The sequence below is a fragment of the Beta vulgaris genome, chromosome 9 (assembly GCF_026745355.1).
Source record: "Beta vulgaris subsp. vulgaris cultivar EL10 chromosome 9, EL10.2, whole genome shotgun sequence".
NCBI classification, from domain to species: domain Eukaryota; kingdom Viridiplantae; phylum Streptophyta; class Magnoliopsida; order Caryophyllales; family Amaranthaceae; genus Beta; species Beta vulgaris.
The window spans coordinates 50,838,177-50,860,407 of NC_079210.1; the positions used below are offsets into that span (position 1 = coordinate 50,838,177).

Below are 22,231 nucleotides of genomic sequence, written 5' to 3' on the forward strand. Positions count from 1 at the left end.
ATGCAAGTAGGAAGAAATCTATATAAAGGGGGGAAAAATGACTTTTCCAAACAAGAATATCGGACTGTGGACAATTTGCCTTATGAATTTAAATGTTACGTGTTCAGCCGGATGGCTGCCTCATATGTCAGGGAACTACTTCAAGGTTGACCCGGCTCTTAATTAGGGATGGCAGGTGGGTATAATTTGGCGGGTTTCGCACCGCATCCGTCCCAGTTGGGGCGGGTATGGATATGACTTTGGTGGGTAGTGGGTGGGTATAGATACGAAAAGTCAAATCCGCCATGGGTGGTGGGTAGGTGGTGGATATGAGGTCACATCCGCCCAAATCCACCCGCCCCGCCCAATATCCGCCCGCCCCGCCCCATATCCATCCGCCCCGTATAATATTTACTAATTTACCCTTTATAAAATAAAGAATTATGTTCATAAATCTAAAAAATTATAAAAAATAATTAAGAAATATGAATACTAAAAATGTGTATTTTGTTTTCTTTGAAATGGATGTTTGTAATAACTAATTTATATAATAGATTATAAATAGAAAATAAATCAGGTGGGCGGGTGGAAAATCCACCTAGGTGATGGGCGGGTATAAGTGGGTAATGGATATCCACTTGGGTGGTGGAGCGGGTGTGGGTATAACCGTATACCCACGTGGGCGGAGGTGGATATGGAAACTTGTACCCGCCATGGTTGGCGGGTAGGTGGTGGGTATGGAAAATTTAGGTGGAGGTGGGTGTGGATTTAGGGGTATCCGCATCCGCCCCGCCCATTTGCCATCCCTACTCTTAATAGTCTAAAGATGAACAATAGGAGAGTACCAGATGACGTCACGGTTAGAATCCGGATTCTCTAGGATTTTAGGGAAACTCTATAAGGTAGAGTTTTATTTCAACCATACATTTTAAAATCAAGAGCTTATATTAGCGGAAGGGAAAGATATAAGGGTGGATTTTTTGATGAGATCGATAAAATAGGGGGATTCTGGAAAGAGAATATATGAGTCATTGATTTTTTTATTCAATAATTGATATTGCTCAAACTTCACCTTGTAAAGTTATTTTACAACTCTAGGATGCAACTCAAGGTTATGGGTTGATGTGAATACTAACATTTATAATTTTGGTGGTGAAATTTCATTACCAGGCTCTCCCTCACCTAAAAAGTCCTTAGAGAGTAAACATGAGTTTCATGACAGTTTGGCTCTAGCCTATTAGGTCCAGTTTCATTACCAATATACTTCCTCCATTCCGAATTAAATGTAACAAATGCACTTTTTCACAATTTACACTTATCACTTTGACTAAAATTTGTGATTTGTACATAATGAAAAACATATATAGTCAAGTGTATTCTTGTTAGATTCGTTATGTGACATACTTTCATAATATGTAATTTTTATAATTTTTACTTCTATGTAATTATAGATATTTGTGGTCAACGTAATACATCAGAATGCGTAAAAGTGCAAATTAATAAAAAATAATCAAACTGCACAAGAAAGTGAAACATAAGACCTATTTGCCAGAAAAAATTAATCATCTGTTCCATTTTAATTGCAATACTTTCCATATCTGATTGCCTCATAGTATTAATTACTTCCTTCGTTCCATAATAAGTGAAGCACTTCTCTCTTTTATGTAAGAGCTTTTTTAGAGAAGTGTTTCACTTATTATGGAACGGAGGAAGTACAAGTTTACAACATTTCTATTGTAGGTTAAGAAACATGATTCTTGTGTGTAACTGATCATTCACATGTATGAATACTCACGAATCACAATGAGTTCACCATCAATTTCGCATATTCATCACCAATTTCATCTTCACAAACTCCAATTTTTATCTCCTCTTCCACCCCCAATTTCTCTCTCCACAAAACCAGTCTCCTCGTTGCTCTTATGCACCGCAACAATCACTTCGCCGCCATTTCGAACAAATCGACATCTTCTAAAAATCACCGTTTCATTATTTTTTCAAGATTTCTTATGGAACTTTCAGATATTTCATCACATCCTCCAACACTATTAAATTGCAAACTTAACGAAATGCTCCAATTGCGATTTCCTTGAACCAGATTGCAATGAATTAAATCGAACCAGATTTTTTTATTTTGTTATTGAAATCGAATCAAACTTAAGGAAAGCAATATGGGTAACGTACAATCAATTGTAATACAAAGAAAGAACAAACAATGAAGAATTAAATATGAAAACTTACTTCAGATAGTTTCAGTGCAGAGCAATGAATCTAGGCTAAAAGTATGAGTATTGATAACTAGAGAGGAAAAGCTAGAAGAAGTAAAATCCTAAAAAAAAATAGGATTTTTTGATTCGAATATGCAATCTTTTAGCCATTTGTAACGAAAATAAGCAAACTTTTTAGTTATTTCTAAATAATGTAACATTTCTCAAAAAATTCTCTGAATGGGTAAAAATCGAATGCAACCTGATAAACAGATTGTCTGGGATACTTGTCACAACTCAATGGTTCAAAAGAATGCCCAACTCATGCACTTAGACCTAAGATGCACTAAAATCTTCATGAAAATGAGACTTATCTACCTATATGCAACTAAAAATCGATTTATTTACTTGTACGCCACCTTTTCAAGTGTATTTAAAAAACATATAAGATTACTTTTTACGATGCGGTTTCGATTTACAAAAATTAAAACCTAGCCCAAATCGTAAATCGCGGTGTTCTTGAAATCATAACCCAAACCACAATTTTAAAACCACAAACCAAACAAACCGCGAAAAAACATTTTGGGTTGCAATTTGGTGCTGTCCAGACCGCACTTTGAATAACCCTACATTAGACCTTCTATAAAGAAAGGATTGAGGTGACAAGTTGGAGATGGGCTTTTGGTCTTTTTTGGCATGACGATTGTTTTTCCTAGCTCTCTATCTGATTATTGTATAATCCATAGTAACTCATAACATCTTTTAGTTAATCATTTTGTTTCTCGATATATTCCATAGAATTTGAATCTCTTATCTTCTATGGTCCCCTCTCATACTCCCTCCGTCTCATTTTATAGTTTCCGTTAACTTTGGGTGGGAATTAAGGAAACCATGATTATTATGTATTTGCAATGGGAGTTGTTGCGTTTTTTGGAATTATTGTCATAAAAAAAAAGAATTAGAACATTAAATGGGTGAGTATGTGAAAAGAACATAGAGAAAGTAAAAAAATATTTTTTTTTTATAATCAACCAATGAGATTGAAGGAACATTAAATGAGGGTATCAAAAACTAGGGGTGAAAGTTATTCGGATAAAATCCAAAATCCAATCCAATTTGACATGTGTTCGGATTGGATTCGGATTAAGATTTTTTGAAATTTTGGATTTTGGGATCGGATTGGATTGAGGGTAATTGGATCCAAAAATCCAATACAACCAAATAGTAATATGCCTTGTATTATGCATAAGTGCTTAACTAATTTTTTTCTAAAAAGAAGCATGGTCCATAGCCTAGTAGGCGTAGCACTTCCACCCTTCTCCTAGAATCCTAACAACACTTAATTCCTCATTTCCTAAATCTATTAGGCTACCGTTGTGCTTGATTTATTTCATCAAGAAACCAGAGTTTTCAAAAAATCGGATTTTCGGATCGGATCCAATTTAGACTATGAAAATTCGGATTGGATTGGAATGGATCAGATTCAAACTCTAATTGGTCTTGATTCGAATTGGAAAATTAAAATCCAAATTTTGTTCGGATCGGATTGGATTAGGCCCTAATCCAAACCGTACACCGAACTTTCACCCCTATCAAAAATCCATTTGAAAAGGTGGAGAGAGAGAGAGTAAAAGGTGATGTTAAAAAATGTAAACAAGGAAAATGAGAACAACATTTTAAAACACCTAAAATAAAATACGAGAACTATAAAATGAGACGAAGGGAGTAGTTCAAATATTATAAATATCTCTATCCCTTGCTTCCTCTTTTTATCCTGATTAATTGTTCTGGAGATTATTCGCAAACGGAGATTATTATGTCCAATCTAGTGTAGCCTTCCTCTAGGGCTATGGTCTCTCGGACTCTTAGGTATAAAGTTATGTTTTTTGTGGAAATTATGCCTTGAAGGTCTTCCTACTAAGAAAAAACTTGAACAAAGTCATGTTTTTTTTCCGCAAAATTATATTCTACACAATTATTTTTTCTATGCCCTTTCTCCCATGATACTTTTGAAGTCGTTCTCTCTTTATCTATCCTTTGTGGTTAAATTGGTATACGAGAAATTTTATTATTTTCCATGATGAATCCTCCAATCCTAACAAAACTATTGCTCTTATTTCTGACTTTAACCGTAATTTGATTAAAGTTTCTGAATCTCCTTCCCATCCCATTAGTAACCATGCTAGTCGGTTAGGTCAAGCTAGCTCCAATTGGTTTTCTGTTGTTTACTCTCTTTTTCTTGAAGGGTTTCTTTAAATTAATTTTTGATGGTTCTAAACTTGATAATGGGCATGCCTCCTTTGATTACATTATTATATTAGAGATTGATCATTTGGGGATGTGCGGATGTGTGGAGCCACATTAAATAAAAGCTATTGTGGGTTCTTTTTCGATTGCGTAGGCTAAAGCTATGGGGTTAAGATAAATGGTGAAGGGTGATGTTTTTCTTGGAACTAATTAAGAAGTTAATTATTGAAGGAGATAATCTAATAGTGATTCAATCTATCAAAAAATTATGAAAAATTCCTTGGATTATTAACTCTTTGATTGCAGATATATACGACTGAATATCTAAAGTTGTTTGAGGACATCTAAAGTTGTTTCAGGAGGTGAAGAGTTTGCATGTACGTATAGAAAGGGCAACAAAGTTGCGGATTGGATGGTCATTGGGGTCACTCTTCTGTTTCTCTCTCTTATTGGTTCGAGTCGGCCAAGGTGGCAGATATGTTACTACGTTAGGACACTGTTGAACCCCATGTATGTTGTGCACATGTGAGTTGTCCCATATTGGAGAAAGATGAGAGAAAGTACCACAATATAAGCTAGAGGAGCTACTCCTAGTATTGTCAATTGGTTTTAGTATGGAACCTCCTTTGGGCTTGTATGTGGACTGACCTCTCCTCCTCCGTATTGGGTTACCAAGGTCCATTTTTAGTCATATCAAATTTATCAAACACATATATGAGATTTGGGAACAAAATTAAATACATGCTTATGTAAGCAAAGCGTGGATGATGGACTAGAGACCACCTTTCTCTACGTGATCCTACTCCAAAACGCAATCTTGAGGAAAAGGAAATAATTTTTTTAAAAAAGAGAATTGCGGCAAATCAGTCCCATGAGATAATAACATCACATTAAACCTCTTTTTTTAAAAAAAAACTACTATTATTTATTAATTTTTGTTTTGGCAAACATTGATAACTTTTCAAGAATTGCGGCAAATCACTCCCACGAGATGATAAAAAGTGTGTATTTTTTTATGTCCTTATTCATTATTGTTATTTTTACAGATTTATTGTGTTTCTCAACTATTATATGTACGTGTTCTTTTATAATCAATATGTTGTTTATTATTGTATTACATCATGTTCTTTTATAATCAGTATGATGTTCTTTGTTTTAGAACTTCATGTTCTATTTATATTTTTATTCGTTGTTATGACTATTTTCATAATTTTTTGCTTCTCATATACGCATATGTTCTTTTATGAGTTCACTCATGATACACCCGGGTGTACCATGAGCATGGTACACCCAGGGGTATTTTTGTAATAAATTAGAACTCCAGGTGCTCATTTGACATCAAATTTGTTCATATGGGCATTTTGCTCATTTACTCATTTGCTCATTTTGCTCATTTTGTAATAAAAGTGTTTGCTCATATTCTTAAATGAGTAGAATTGTTTGCTCATTTGTTCATTTTACTCATTTGCTCATTCGCTCATTTTACTCATTTGGAGAAAATAGTCTTGGGTGTACCATGCTCATAGTACACCCAGATGTACTATAAATATTCTCGTTCTCTTATGATCAATATGATGTTTTGTATTTGACATATTCATGTTCTTTTTTAGAAACGGGAAATCTATCAAAAAAGTTGTTGTAACCTAAGGGAACACTCAAGAAGGGGGGGGTTGAATTGAGTGACGAAATCTAATCGATTTTCACAAAAATCCTTTCACAGCTCAGTGCCAGGCTCTGAGCTGAACACTCGAAAATTGCTATTTTGCGTTTTTGCGAATAATAAACTTAAAAGATATTAGATTTGACACAATATATAACGTGGTTCAATCTCACCTCTGAGATCTACGTCCACAAGAAACAAAAACTCTTTTATTTCTTTGAATCCTATAATATCAAACTCTTGATACAATACGATTCCCCTCACTACTAACCCTAGTAATGACTCCCACCAACTTAACTCTAAGTGTTGGCACTCTCAATAATGTAAAAGTTACAAGAAAGAACGATCCTCAAAGATGTGCTTCTTAGTCAAGCAAATAGAGGACAATTACAATTATGAAATAGTAACTTAAACCTAACCGCTCAGTGCTATGCTCAGTGCCAAGGAAAGAGTTTTCAGCTTTTTACTTAGACTCGATTTTCTTTCTGAAAACTTGAGATCTAAAAGTGAATTATGAATCCCTTTTATAGAACATGGGTTGGACGAATATCCTTCCAAAGGATATTTTTCAATTCCTTAATTCAAGGGATTTAATTCTCTTTTAGAAAATCAATCTTTATCTTTTTCATCTTTATCTTTATTCTTAAAAAGATATGTTTTCCATAATAGATTTTCTTTTCAACTCAAAAATTATTTTCCAAAATAAAATCTGATTTTATATACCTTGTTTTTAGGAAATTCCAGTTTTATAAAATCTCTTTGAAAAACACGTTTTTTAGAAAACACGTTTTAAATAAAATTATTTTATAAAAAATCTTTTTAACACGTTTTAAGGAAACTCGATTTCTGTAAAAATCTTTTTTCTAAAATTCTTTTATTTTGTAAAACACATTTTAAGGAAATACAATTTTTATAAAATATTTTTCTAAAGCTTACGTTTTATCAAAACACGGTTTTTATCAAAATCTTATTTTTATTAAAATCTTTTCCTTAACTCGGTTTTATCAAAAACTTATTTTCCTAATCCCTTTTGATTTCTGATTTTAAAAACTTATTTCCTTTTTATATAGAAATATAATTTTAATATAATCATTTACTTTCTTAACTCAAAGAAGATAATAATTATATTAACTTTATATTTCTATATTGAGCACATTGCATATTACTAAGCATATTACATTTGAATCTAAAGTTACTATTCTAAGAAATTATAAACTCGAACTTCATTCTTGATTCTTCTTTTCTTCAAAGTCTTCGTTTATCAATTTCTTTCTTCTTCATGCATCTGTTGTAACTGTTACATACTTTCATGCTATAACATATTATATTAATTTTCACCATCAAAACATAACATGTGCATAAAACATAACATGTACATGCACAACAAATTCCCCCTTTTTGATGATGACAAACCATAAATATAATATTGTTAAATAAACAATTGTTCCCCCTTAAAGTATGCATATATTCTTTTGTTCCCCCTCAAAGAATGCATGGATTATTCACCCTTTATAGAATCTATCCGTACATCAGATTAATAGCATTCAATTATTCACTTTTGTCCCACATGCTCATTTATATTCAATTCACATTAGCTCAACCTAGGATATCATCAAGACACAAAGTCAATATTATATACCTTCTTTTCCCCCTTTTGTCATTCTCAAAAAGTACATAAAGACAAAAAAATCATTCACACAATCAGAAGAGTTTAAAATAATCCAATAGCTCAACTAATTAAGCTAGTGATGCTGGTGCTACAACCAACACCAATTCACAATCTTCAGAATAATCCAAAATAACATCCAACAGTATCGAAAACAGTTTTAACAAAAAATTTGTCCAAAAACTACAAGGAATATGCAAAGATACATAGTAGAACTGGGATCAAAGGAGTTAAGGTGATCAAGGCAGTAGAAGTGGGAAAAATCTGGGCATGATGGAGAGGGTGATCAGAAATAGTACGGCTAATGGTAGCATTGTCCACCCATACACAACCGGCCAATTTTGAGTCTTATAATCCGAGAACCCAACATAGGGAACACCAAGAATATCAGCTAATGTATCAACATCCATATAAATCGAAACCCCATTAATATTTGCCTTTAATTCCAACATATCTGAAAGTTCTATGGTTTGATAAAATTCTTTAACTTCTTGAGTTTGAATGGCTTTAAGCAAAAACTTGAACACAGGTTTCGAAATCCACGGGGCTGCGAAAACGCGCCCAGAAAGAATTTTTATGCCGGCGGAGGAAGCAGTTCGACGACGCTTTGATGAAGACGGGTCGAATGACGGAGGGTCGGTGACAGCGGAAGTTTTGCGTTTGCGGGTCGAAATCCATATATATTTTTTTTTTTTTTTTTTTTTTTTTTTTTTTCCGGTCATTCGTACCAGCAGCATCGCACCGTTTTCGAGTCGGCGGAGTTTATGAGGTGGTAGCAGCGGAAGTCATCGGAATTTTCCGGTTGAGTGTTCGAGTGATGGGTTTTGTAACGGGCTTTTTCGGAACCGGAATTTCATGTTGTGGTATTTTCTTGGACGGTTGTTTTGAGGCGAAGGTTTTGGAAACAAGTGAATGGTTTGGAGGTAGAGGTGGAGGGGTAGAGGTTTTCAGGGGAGAAGGAGTCGCCGGTGAGGTGGTCTTTCTTTTAAAGATCCGGCGGGTGGTTTTTTTTTTTAATTTGGAGGAGAGATTGTGTTTGGGCTTTTAGTTCACTATGCACCTCTAACAACCTTGCATACATTTTTTTAAAAAAATTTTGAAAACCAATATTTTGAAATTATTTTAGTTTTTATCAAAGCAACATCAAATGGATATTTTCGAAAACATGATACTTTTGTTGGAGTTTTTCATGGAATTTTTCTAAAGCAACTTAGGTGTCAGTTATCAGGACAGCATCAATAGCCTTTTTAGGAGTCTTGGATTAAATAAAAAACTGACTTAGTGTAGATATAATCTTTCGAACTCTTAAGATGTAAAGGGGTCAAATAAGCACATAAATCAACTAAGTACCAGAAATCAATCCCAAAGCTAATCTAAGTTTTTCAAATCTTTCATGAGCAAGTGGTTTAGTGAAAATATCAGCTATTTGGTCTTCAGTACAAATAAATTCAAGGGCTTCCTTTTTCTACATGATTACTTGTTTGTTTTAGGAACCCATATTTGCTTGGGTCCCTTTTTCTTACGTTGAGCATCTAATATGTCTTTCCTAACCCATATTTGAGTGACATGTTTAATGTTCTTTGCAATTCGATTTTTCTTTTTGTTACAGTCCTCAATTAGGTGTCCATTATTTCCACAAAAGTTGCAAATAAGATATTCAGGAAGGCCAACATATTTTCTTTTTCGAAAGTCTCTTTCGAAGGGTCTGGCACTGAGCCTGGCACTGAGTCGCTGGTCAGAATATCCTAATCCTGTTTTATTCATGTTGTTTGTGGTGCAAGTTAGGTAATTTAGAGCATTCTTCCCATTGGTCCATTTTTCGTGCATCTTTCGAGCAATAGAAAGTTGTGATTCTAAATATTCAACTGAGGTGTTCAAATCACTACTTCTTTTTCGGGAAATCTCTAAGTCCTTTTTAACCTTGTCCAGTTCTTCTTTTATTTTCTCATCACTAGGTAGCGTGAGTGGGACAATTTCAGATTGTTGTCTTGATTTTTTAAGTTCATTCAACTCGTGATTTAAATTTTCAATTTGTTCCTCAAGACTAGACTTTTCAGCTTGGAACTCAGTGACTGGCACTGAGTTGTTTACGAGATTATCAACTAGAGTCTTTTCTTGTTTTAGTGTGTTTATCTCTAAGTCTTTCTCGTCAATCCTTTTTATTAGAGTTTTGTTTTCTTTCAGCAATTCCTTATATTCTGTTTCTAATCCAATTTTTAGCCTGGTCAAATTTTTTATTTCCTTTTTCATGTCATCAAAATTATCATTCATGTTTTGACAATCATCAATTACGTTTTCAAGCAATATGACAAGCTTACTTTTGGAGAGAAGATGAATTGAAGGTTTTAAAGAAGTTAGACTTACCTCACTGTCTTCTTCCTCTTCAAGAGGGTTCGAACTTTTAGCCATCAAGCATAGATGTGAGTCGTCATGGCTCAGTGCCGTCTTCAGAGTGGTCTGTACAGCATTCAGACATAGTTTTGCTTCGTGGCTCTGAGCGTGGCACTGATCTTCGTCAGAATCCGAGTCTCCCCAGACTGCTGCGATCATGGCTTTCTTGTACTCCTTCTTAGACTGATCTTGTTTTCTCTAGGCTTTTCTTCATCCCACAGAGGGCATTCTTTAATCCTGTGATCATACTCACCACACTTGAAACAACCAGAGTTAGTAGCACTTTTCTTAGGGTTAGAAGTAGTGCCTTTACCTTTGAAGTTTCCCCTTCTCCTGAAGTTGTTGCTCCTGTTCTCTTTTAAGAAATTTTGAAACTTTCTAGTTAGAGACGCTACTTCTTCATCACTTTCACTATTGTCCGTTTCTACTTCAGTTTTTAAGGCCAACCCTTTATTCTTTGGTTCACTTGATTTAGAGTCTAAAACAAGTTCGTGAGTCATTAAGGAACCAATGAGTTGTTCTAGTGAGAGTTTTGATAAATCCTTAGCCTCTTGAATAGCAGTTATTTTGGAAGCCATTTATTAGTCAAACTTCTTAACACTTTTCTAACTAAATCTTCAGAAGAATAGATTTTTCCTAAAGATCTTAGTTCATTAGTTATTAGTGTAAATCTGGTAAACATATCTTTAATAGATTCATCCTTAGTCATTGTGAACAGTTCATATTGTTGGACTAGTAAATCTATCCTAGACTGTTTTACCTCGTTTGTACCTTCATGTGCCAATTCCAATGTGTCCCAAATTTCCTTAGCAGTGGTGCACGCAGAGATTCTTGAATATTCATCAGGTCCAATTCCAGATTGGAGAATACTCATAGCTTTGAAATTCTTTTCTGCCTTTCCGTAGTCAACAGAATTGTACTCCTCTTCCTTTTTGTCGAACAAGTTACCTTTATCGTCTTTGTTTTGGATAGGAAGAGGTCCAGTCTTGATGATTCTCCAGCATTGAAAGTCAGAACCTTGAATGTATATCCTCATCCTGGTCTTCCACCATCCATAATCTTTCCCGTTGAAAATTGGACACTTGGAATACTTGTCGCGAAAGTCGTCTTGTGTGTTCATGATTTCTATTCTCTAGATGTGAGTCTTACGAGAATAGCCTGCTCTGATACCACTTGTTGTAACCTAAGGGAACACTCAAGAAGGGGGGGTTGAATTGAGTGACGAAATCTAATCGATTTTACAAAAATCCTTTCACAGCTCAGTGCCAGGCTCTGAGCTGAACACTCGAAAATTGCTATTTTGCGTTTTTGCGAATAATAAACTTAAAAGATATTAGATTTGACACAATATATAACGTGGTTCAATCTCACCTCTGAGATCTACGTCCACAAGAAACAAAAACTCTTTTATTTCTTTGAATCCTATAATATCAAACTCTTGATACAATACGATTCCCCTCACTACTAACCCTAGTAATGACTCCCCAACACTTAACTCTAAGTGTTGGCACTCTCAATAATGTAAAAGTTACAAGAAAGAACGATCCTCAAAGATGTGCTTCTTAGTCAAGCAAATAGAGGACAATTACAATTATGAAATAGTAACTTAAACCTAACCGCTCAGTGCTATGCTCAGTGCCAAGGAAAGAGTTTTCAGCTTTTTACTTAGACTCGATTTTCTTTCTGAAAACTTGAGATCTAAAAGTGAATTATGAATCCCTTTTATAGAACATGGGTTGGACGAATATCCTTCCAAAGGATATTTTTCAATTCCTTAATTCAAGGGATTTAATTCTCTTTTAGAAAATCAATCTTTATCTTTTTCATCTTTATCTTTATTCTTAAAAAGATATGTTTTCCATAATAGATTTTCTTTTCAACTCAAAAATTATTTTCCAAAATAAAATCTGATTTTATATACCTTGTTTTTAGGAAATTCCAGTTTTATAAAATCTCTTTGAAAAACACGTTTTTTAGAAAACAGTTTTAAATAAAATTATTTTATAAAAAATCTTTTTAACACGTTTTAAGGAAACTCGATTTCTGTAAAAATCTTTTTTCTAAAATTCTTTTATTTTGTAAAACACATTTTAAGGAAATACAATTTTTATAAAATATTTTTCTAAAGCTTACGTTTTATCAAAACACGGTTTTTATCAAAATCTTATTTTTATTAAAATCTTTTCCTTAACTCGGTTTTATCAAAAACTTATTTTCCTAATCCCTTTTGATTTCTGATTTTAAAAACTTATTTCCTTTTTTATAGAAATATAATTTTAATATAATCATTTACTTTCTTAACTCAAAGAAGATAATAATTATATTAACTTTATATTTCTATATTGAGCACATTGCATATTACTAAGCATATTACATTTGAATCTAAAGTTACTATTCTAAGAAATTATAAACTCGAACTTCATTCTTGATTCTTCTTTTCTTCAAAGTCTTCGTTTATCAATTTCTTTCTTCTTCATGCATCTGTTGTAACTGTTACATACTTTCATGCTATAACATATTATATTAATTTTCATCATCAAAACATAACATGTGCATAAAACATAACATGTACATGCACAACAAAAGTGGAGGTGGTATAAATTAGCATTTCCTCTGGAATAATTTTTCTAATGGAAAATATGTTTTTTTTTGTCTTTACCATTCTTGTCTCTTGGACTATATATATCTTTATCATTTGAAAAGTAGTAGATAACCCTTATGAAAAATATCTTCCATATGTGAGCAAATATCGGGTAGTTATTACCCGTCGCTGCAATTTGTGTGAAATAAACTGGGTTACTGCCGCAATTTCTGTGGAGTAAAATTCATGTTTTTTTATTTTTATTTGAAGGGAGACAAATTTAACAACAAACCACACAAAATCACCTAAATGACGTCATGATTAAACAGATGCACAGAGAGCACCATAGTCTCTGGTGCACCTACATATTTGCGCACCTCTAGTCCCAAATGCTGCACTTTCGCTTATTATTTTCTTGGACATGGTCAATCCTCACATTTTGGCTCTAGGCAAAATAAGATAAAGCATTATTATCTAAGTTCCAATGACAAGCAAAGTATATTATTAAACATCATAAGTACTTTATTACATTAATCGTAAATTGAAGATAATTTATTCTTCTGTGCCCTAATAATAGTACTCGCATAAGTGGAATAGTTCCCGAATGTTACATAATTGAAAACCTTTATTATAATGTATAATAAATTCCTTCAAGATGTGGCTTCAATGATAGAGAAAATAGACTGAAGTGGAATGATGTTGAAGGAAGTAAAGGCAGCTTCCTTTAACAATTTCATCCACTCATCCTCAGTCCTCTCTTTGCCACGGATGGTATTTGTCATCATCAAAATATCAAGAGCAATGGCTGTATCATCAAACATTTCATGTCGTTCAGGGCGAAGAATTACTTCAACAATTATGACTTTTCCTTTCTTCTCGGATACTGCCTTTTGACAGTTCTTTAGGATTTTTAAGCAATCTTCATCCGTCCAATTATGCAAAACGTTCTGCATCACATAAAATTAAGAAGAATTTTTTGAGTAGAAATGCACTAATTTAACCATGTACATGAGGAGATACTGTTAAAAATTTGTATGTAAAACTTTATGATAATTGATAAATAACACTAAATATAATTTAGTCTAGTGGTTAAGACTTTAGTATATGTACTTGAGATTTCGGGATCAAACCCCTATAATATACAATTTCTAAACTTTTTTATTGTACATGAACGACATGAACTAAAATTCCCTAGAGAGAGCGCCACGTGGCACAGTTTCTTGTTTATGCACGCCTTTTAATATATTTGTATAGATGTGCCAAATTGGAACAAGGGTCGTCATCCCAGCCTGCTGCCACTAGCCTTGTATGGCACAAGAGGCATTATGATGGATCGTGGGTAGGGGTGCTTATCGAGCGAGCCGAGCCCGAATAGCACTAGGCTCGGCTCGAGCTCGTTTAACTTTTCATGGGCTCGGCTCGGGTCGTGAGCTCGCTGAGCTCGGCTCGAGCTCGTGATTAGAATTTGCGGCTCGAGCTCGGCTCGTGAACTTGTTTAGGTTCATGAGCTCTTTCTTCTATTATATACCTTAGTTAATATCTTAAAAGAAATACTTAATATAATTTTTAATATATATAAACAATTTTTAATATAAAAACAATTTTTTAATATAAAAATATTTTTTTAATATAAAATATTTTTTTAATATAAATTTTTTTTAATACAAAATATTTTTTTAGTATAAAATAATAATCGAGCTGTTCACAAACTTTACGAGTAGAGCTTTCCCTAGCTCGGCTCATTTAAGTCTTGAGCCGAGCCTGAGCTCGAGCCGATCTTTGACCGAGCTTTGACCTGACCGAGCCGAGTCGAGCCGCTCGCGAGCTTGTCATGCTCATTATCACCCCTAGTCGTGGGCCACTTAAAGACATAATCTATATAAAAAAATTGGCCTGAGCCTAGCACGAGTATGATGGATCAACCTGCCTCTTAGCCCATTCATTTAAACCAGATAAGAAAAAAAACGATAAAATTTGCAAAGGAGGGTCCATTAAGTCGTGCTTGAACCGTCTCGATAAAATTTAGAAATGAGTCTAGCCCAACACAATTTTCTTTTGCCTATTATAAACCCAACTTGAGGTGGCATGAGTCCCACCGACCCATCATGTGTGCGGGCATGAGGCTCGGTGGCCCCTCAAATGGGCCGACATGACCCAACCCGTTCACAACTCTGAGCAATTTATAGTCTACTATTATCGGAATTAAATTCACTAAAATCCATATAAATTGTGTGACTTTTCATGAAGGGTAAGCCTAGCCTTCAGGAAGCCTGAAACAACATGATAGTACAAATGTAAGATGGAGTAGTATATTAGTAAATTAGTAAATACATTTAATATACATGCTCAATCAAATATAGTGAAGCTATTAATATAAAACAAAATGAGAGAATATATATAGCTATAAGTCAAAAAAAACATTACTTACCTTTAGGATAATATTGTTAGCAGAAGGAATCTCCTTAAACATGTCACCACCAACATGAGTAACCCCATAATGTAAAGGAGCATTTTCAACAACATGAGACAAATCAAAATTAATACCCTTAAGATGAGGGTATTCTTTAACAATGTTAGCCACCAACTTTCCAGTGCCACCCCCAATATCAACAAGACTACCTTCCAACTTACTAAACCCATCCTTATACCCTTTGATAACAGCATCTATTACAGTTCTAGTTATAGCAGCCATACCACTGTTAAACATGCTATTAAACTCAGGGTGGTTAGATGCCATTTCCCAAATAGACTCTCCATGAGCCTTAACAAAAGGGATCCCACCTTCTTTGATCGAACGACTAATCTCGTACGCTGGTTTCGTGATCGAAAGGTCGGTGAAGGTTAGAATCGTAGGAGCTAGGCTAAGCTCTTGATCATGCAAGAGCCACTTAGAGGTTGTGGTTAGACCATACAATGTTAAGGTTTCCCCTGATGGTTGTTCATTGCAATGAGCGGTGAAGATTTTCTTTCGAACTAGCATACGCATGACACGCTCAAGACACATTATATCAAGGGAAGGAGAGTCTATTTTTAAGGCTATTTGAGATAAGCTCATTGCTTGGCCATGCGAGTAAATGATATCGGCGATGCGAAGCTCTACAGCAGATCTTAGCACTAGGCTATCTATATAGGCGAAGATGGTCTTGTGCACCTCGGCCTGGCCTTGGAGGATCTCAGCATCCTCAGTAACATTTATTCCTAGTACTAATTCATTGCTCGGCATTTTTCTCTCGGCTAATAATAATTCTACGTACTCCTTAACAATTACAATACTTAGTTTTGATTTTGGTTTGAGTACTAGTTATGCAGTTATACTTGTATGGAGTGTCACATGAAGTCATGAACATATATATATGTATATAATTCAGGAAGAAATGACGGACTACTCCAATATGTCCAAAACAAGAATAGTAGCGAGTGTAAGTTGATGCTTCATTTTCATTCAGGGCCCTACTGTCTACATCAATACGCAAGAGGAGTTGTTGGGTAATGTAGAATGAAGAAGGCAGAAGTGTCACAAGAGACGAAATTGATACTTTTCATTAATTTAATCGTCAAAGGAATAGAAATACAGAGCTAATAAGCAAAGTCCAACTAAACTACAGGAGAATCGTGTGGGAGTACAATGGTTGGAGCTCCCACCTCCCATCCTAATGGTCAAGAGTTCGACTCTCATCAACCTCATATTTGAGCTCCCCTAATTCATGAGGGTCAAGCCTGTTTGAGCCAGTAAAGTACTGAATCAAAAAGAAAAAAGTAGAGTACTTGATAAAAACAGGGAATTAGAATAATTAGACTTTGTACTGACTTAGGGGGGTGTTTGGTTATAAGGTTTCAAGAAAGAAAAAGAGAATTGAGTTCCTTATTTCCCTTTGTAAGAGTTTGATTAGTGCTTTTTCTTAAACCCATACAACTATTATTGTTGTTGTTGTTCCCCTAAATTTAACATAATATTAAAATAGTTGGAGTACTACTTATAACTTATATAATTATTAGACTACTTAATAATAAAAAGGAACTAAGATATTAGAATGATTATATACTACTTTTTAAATAAGTCAACAATAATTAGAACATTATGGATACATTAAAAACACAACTAATAAATTGTATATGAGCAAAAGTAACTTTGAAGCTATACACTTCACACTTTGTTGGAATATAGCATAGTTAGCTCAATAAGCAAAGTGGTTAGCATTGTAATTAGTTGTAGTGGTTAGTTAGCTTTAGTGATATAACATAGATTAGTTGTTAGTATGCACATGATATACATATATAACAACAAATGTATAGAGTTGTACTTAACACAAACATAATACAGAATATTTTTCCTTCTCTCTCTACTTCTCTCTCCTCTGTTTTCTCTCTTCTTCAACCTCTGCCATCTTCCATGGCAGAATACCATTTCTTTCCCCCATAGATTGAGAATTCTAACATGGTATCAGAGCGGGAATGATCCTAGCTCGTAAATTTCGCACAAATTTTTGTTCAAATCAAATCCATAATTCATCATATTTTCCCCAAAAATTTTCTGTTCGAATTTTTCTGAATTCATGCTCATAATTGAGCAATTAGGATTCGATTATCCCATTTATCATCTAATTTCATTCACAAATCATCTTTTCGAACCTCGAATCGAACGATTTATCGATTCTTGGGGGTTTTCCCCAATTTCTAGGGTTCTTTTGCGACAGTGTTGTTGATTCGCGAACCTAAAATCATTATTTCTCACTAATTCGTTGTGATAATTCGTTAATCAGCGTTTGATCGATATGTTGTATCATCAACTTTATCATTCTTGATCTCAAGATTTGTCAAGATTTGTCAAGATTTCAAGAATTTTCTGATTTTTTGTTCGAGTTCCATGAATGATGACTCTCTGCCTCAATTTTAGATGTAGACCTTAGCCCTCGTCCTCACATTTGAGAGTAGTTTGAGTTGATTGGCTGCAGCAAATTTCTTTTTGGGTTCCCACTTCTGATTTTGGTGCTTTCGCTAGTCGGCTTTCCTGCATCTGTTCCCAAAATATTGTGGTTTGATTATCTTGAATCTAAGCTTGCAAATTCATTTTTGATTAATAGCTTGCTTGCTTTCAGTGTTGGTGATTTGTTAAAGGAGAATGTGGCGTATTTCACTCATGGGTTGCAACTTGCAAGTTAATGCGTGCTGTTATGTTTACTTGGATTTTTGTGGTCCTTATTACTGAGATGGTGTTACAATTCACTTTATTATGATTATGTTGATTTGTGGAAATAGCAATTTCTTGATTTGTTTAGATTCTTGGTATACAGTTGAAGCAATGTTGAATTTTTTGGTTTTGGGGTGCAATTTGGTGAATTGTTGCCGCAAGTTTTTTTTGGTGAATCTGGGATTCTTGAAAATTCTCTGAATTTTGTCCATGAATTCTTTTCTTCTTGAAATTTCTCTATCTCTTATGAGATTAGTTTCTCTTTATCCTGATATTTTCTCTGATAATTTTCAAATCCTCTGTGATCATTTTCCTTCTATTTTTTTTTTTCAGCTTCTAAACACATTCATTTCTCTCTCTTTTATTCTTTCCATATTCCCTCTGCTTGATTTTGCCCATAGTGGCTTGTTGTGACCCATAGTGGTCTGTTTTTGTGCCCATTAGAGGCTTTTCTTGGACCTATAGAGGTCATTTTTGGACCCATAGTGGTCATTGTTGAAGATCCATAGAGATCATTTGATAGTCTTATGACTTTAACCTCCAAATTTTGATAGTCCTATGACTTTAACCTCCAAATTTTGATAGTCCTATGACTTTAACCTCCAAATTTTGATAGTCCTATGACTTTAACCTCCAAATTTTGATAGTCCTATGACTTTAACCTCCAAATTTTGATAGTCTTATGACTTTAACCTCTTGATTGATCATTGAGATCAAGTTTAAGCCCATTGAGGCATTTCTTTGAGACCCAAAAGTGGTCATTTCGTATTTCTCTCCTTCACAAATTCCTAAACACATTCCTCTTTTTCACTTCTTACACACTCTCAAGTTCATTTCTCTTTCCATCTCCTTTCTATGGTTATTCTTCTTCAAGCTTAGAGTGCTTTTCAACCCCTCTAAGCTTGAGGGGGGGAATTAGGTAGTAATGGTTCTCTTGCTGAGATCATTGATGTGGTGTCGATGTTGGAGGTTGTTTGGATGTGTTTGGTTGCTGGTGATTGGTGGTAAGTTGGCAGATTATGGTGTTGAATTGGTGAGGTGTGCTTGGTTGAATGCATTAGTTGTGGTGGTGTGAAGTTTGATAGTTTGCAGAAATTGAAAACATAGTACAGCAGAAGGTATTATGCCACTTGGCTGTCCATTTCTTCTGAAGTTCCTGGTCATTTAGTTGGTCCGAGAATGTGATCTGATATTACACAACTGCTGCTGCCTATGGTTTTGAGACTACAAATTTTGGTTGCTGCCATGATTTAGCCTCTTCGAAGTGTGTGCTGGTAGCATATGGTTGCAGCAAGTTTTCACTTTTCACTTTCCACATCTCAGTCTTGGTTGCTAGCTCCTGATTGGTTGATAGTTCAAGCTCAGCATCAAAACTCTTCTTCACCTAGCTCGGTTTCAAACTGTAATGGTTGTCCCACCCATTCCAGTTTGAGGGGCGTGTTGGAATATAGCATAGTTAGCTCAATAAGCAAAGTGGTTAGCATTGTAATTAGTTGTAGTGGTTAGTTAGCTTTAGTGATATAACATAGATTAGTTGTTAGTATGCACATGATATACATATATAACAACAAATGTAATAGAGTTGTACTTAACACAAACATAATACAGAATATTTTTCCTTCTCTCTCTACTTTCTCTCTCCTCTGTTTTCTCTCTTCTTCAACCTCTGCCATCTTCCATGGCAGAATACCATTTCTTTCCCCCATAGATTGAGAATTCTAACATGGTATCAGAGCGGGAATGATCCTAGCTCGTAAATTTCGCACAAATTTTTGTTCAAATCAAATCCATAATTCATCATATTTTCCCCAAAAATTTTCTGTTCGAATTTTTCTGAATTCATGCTCATAATTGAGCAATTAGGATTCGATTATCCCATTTATCATCTAATTTCATTCACAAATCATCTTTTCGAACCTCGAATCGAACGATTTATCGATTCTTGGGGGTTTTCCCCAATTTCTAGGGTTCTTTTGCGACAGTGTTGTTGATTCGCGAACCTAAAATCATTATTTCTCACTAATTCGTTGTGATAATTCGTTAATCAGCGTTTGATCGATATGTTGTATCATCAACTTTATCATTCTTGATCTCAAGATTTGTCAAGATTTGTCAAGATTTCAAGAATTTTCTGATTTTTTTGTTCGAGTTCCATGAATGATGACTCTCTGCCTCAATTTTAGATGTAGACCTTAGCCCTCGTCCTCACATTTGAGAGTAGTTTGAGTTGATTGGCTGCAGCAAATTTCTTTTTGGGTTCCCACTTCTGATTTTGGTGCTTTCGCTAGTCGGCTTTCCTGCATCTGTTCCCAAAATATTGTGGTTTGATTATCTTGAATCTAAGCTTGCAAATTCATTTTGATTAATAGCTTGCTTGCTTTCAGTGTTGGTGATTTGTTAAAGGAGAATGTGGCGTATTTCACTCATGGGTTGCAACTTGCAAGTTAATGCGTGCTGTTATGTTTACTTGGATTTTTGTGGTCCTTATTACTGAGATGGTGTTACAATTCACTTTATTATGATTATGTTGATTTGTGGAAATAGCAATTTCTTGATTTGTTTAGATTCTTGGTATACAGTTGAAGCAATGTTGAATTTTTTGGTTTTGGGGTGCAATTTGGTGAATTGTTGCCGCAAGTTTTTTTGGTGAATCTGGGATTCTTGAAAATTCTCTGAATTTTGTCCATGAATTCTTTTCTTCTTGAAATTTCTCTATCTCTTATGAGATTAGTTTCTCTTTATCCTGATATTTTCTCTGATAATTTTCAAATCCTCTGTGCTTCTCTTTTTTTTTTTTTTCAGCTTCTAAACACATTCATTTCTCTCTCTTTTATTCTTTCCATATTCCCTCTGCTTGATTTTGCCCATAGTGGCTTGTTGTGACCCATAGTGGTCTGTTTTTGTGCCCATTAGAGGCTTTTCTTGGACCTATAGAGGTCATTTTTGGACCCATAGTGGTCATTGTTGAAGATCCATAGAGATCATTTGATAGTCTTATGACTTTAACCTCCAAATTTTGATAGTCCTATGACTTTAACCTCCAAATTTTGATAGTCCTATGACTTTAACCTCCAAATTTTGATAGTCCTATGACTTTAACCTCCAAATTTTGATAGTCCTATGACTTTAACCTCCAAATTTTGATAGTCTTATGACTTTAACCTCTTGATTGATCATTGAGATCAAGTTTAAGCCCATTGAGGCATTTCTTTGAGACCCAAAAGTGGTCATTTCGTATTTCTCTCCTTCACAAATTCCTAAACACATTCCTCTTTTTCACTTCTTACACACTCTCAAGTTCATTTCTCTTTCCATCTCCTTTCTATGGTTATTCTTCTTCAAGCTTAGAGTGCTTTTCAACCCCTCTAAGCTTGAGGGGGGGAATTAGGTAGTAATGGTTCTCTTGCTGAGATCATTGATGTGGTGTCGATGTTGGAGGTTGTTTGGATGTGTTTGGTTGCTGGTGATTGGTGGTAAGTTGGCAGATTATGGTGTTGAATTGGTGAGGTGTGCTTGGTTGAATGCATGTTGTGGTGGTGTGAAGTTTAATAGTTTGCAGAAATTGAAAACATAGTACAGCAGAAGGTATTATGCCACTTGGCTGTCCATTTCTTCTGAAGTTCCTGGTCATTTAGTTGGTCCGAGAATGTGATCTGATATTACACAACTGCTGCTGCCTATGGTTTTGAGACTACAAATTTTGGTTGCTGCCATGATTTAGCCTCTTCGAAGTGTGTGCTGGTAGCATATGGTTGCAGCAATTTTCACTTTTCACTTTCCACATCTCAGTCTTGGTTGCTAGCTCCTGATTGGTTGATAGTTCAAGCTCAGCATCAAAACTCTTCTTCACCTAGCTCGGTTTCAAACTGTAATGGTTGTCCCACCCATTCCAGTTTGAGGGGGCGTGTTGGAATATAGCATAGTTAGCTCAATAAGCAAAGTGGTTAGCATTGTAATTAGTTGTAGTGGTTAGTTAGCTTTAGTGATATAACATAGATTAGTTGTTAGTATGCACATGATATACATATATAACAACAAATGTAATAGAGTTGTACTTAACACAAACATAATACAGAATATTTTTCCTTCTCTCTCTACTTTCTCTCTCCTCTGTTTTCTCTCTTCTTCAACCTCTGCCATCTTCCATGGCAGAATACCATTTCTTTCCCCCATAGATTGAGAATTCTAACATGTTGGAACATTTATAGGGTAATGGGTTTGAAACTCATAAGGATATGTACTAGAAGAGGAGGAGGTCTAGTATGCAAAAGGCTAGAGTGCATCAAGTGGCAAAACGCATTGATAAACCAAG

General features: G+C 34.7%; 1 protein-coding gene across 1 annotated transcript; it reads right to left on the reverse strand.

Annotated features, from left to right (window-relative positions):
• Positions 1-13,230: 13,230 nt before the first annotated feature.
• Positions 13,231-16,057, reverse strand: LOC104886344 ((R,S)-reticuline 7-O-methyltransferase). The gene is made up of 2 exons (XM_048636881.2): positions 15,160-16,057; positions 13,231-13,678 (listed from the first exon to the last, which is right to left on the reverse strand). Exons 1-2 carry the CDS (start codon positions 15,952-15,954, stop codon positions 13,382-13,384), a joined length of 1,092 nt encoding a protein of 363 aa, XP_048492838.1. The 5' UTR covers positions 15,955-16,057; the 3' UTR covers positions 13,231-13,381.
• Positions 16,058-22,231: the final 6,174 nt, after the last annotated feature.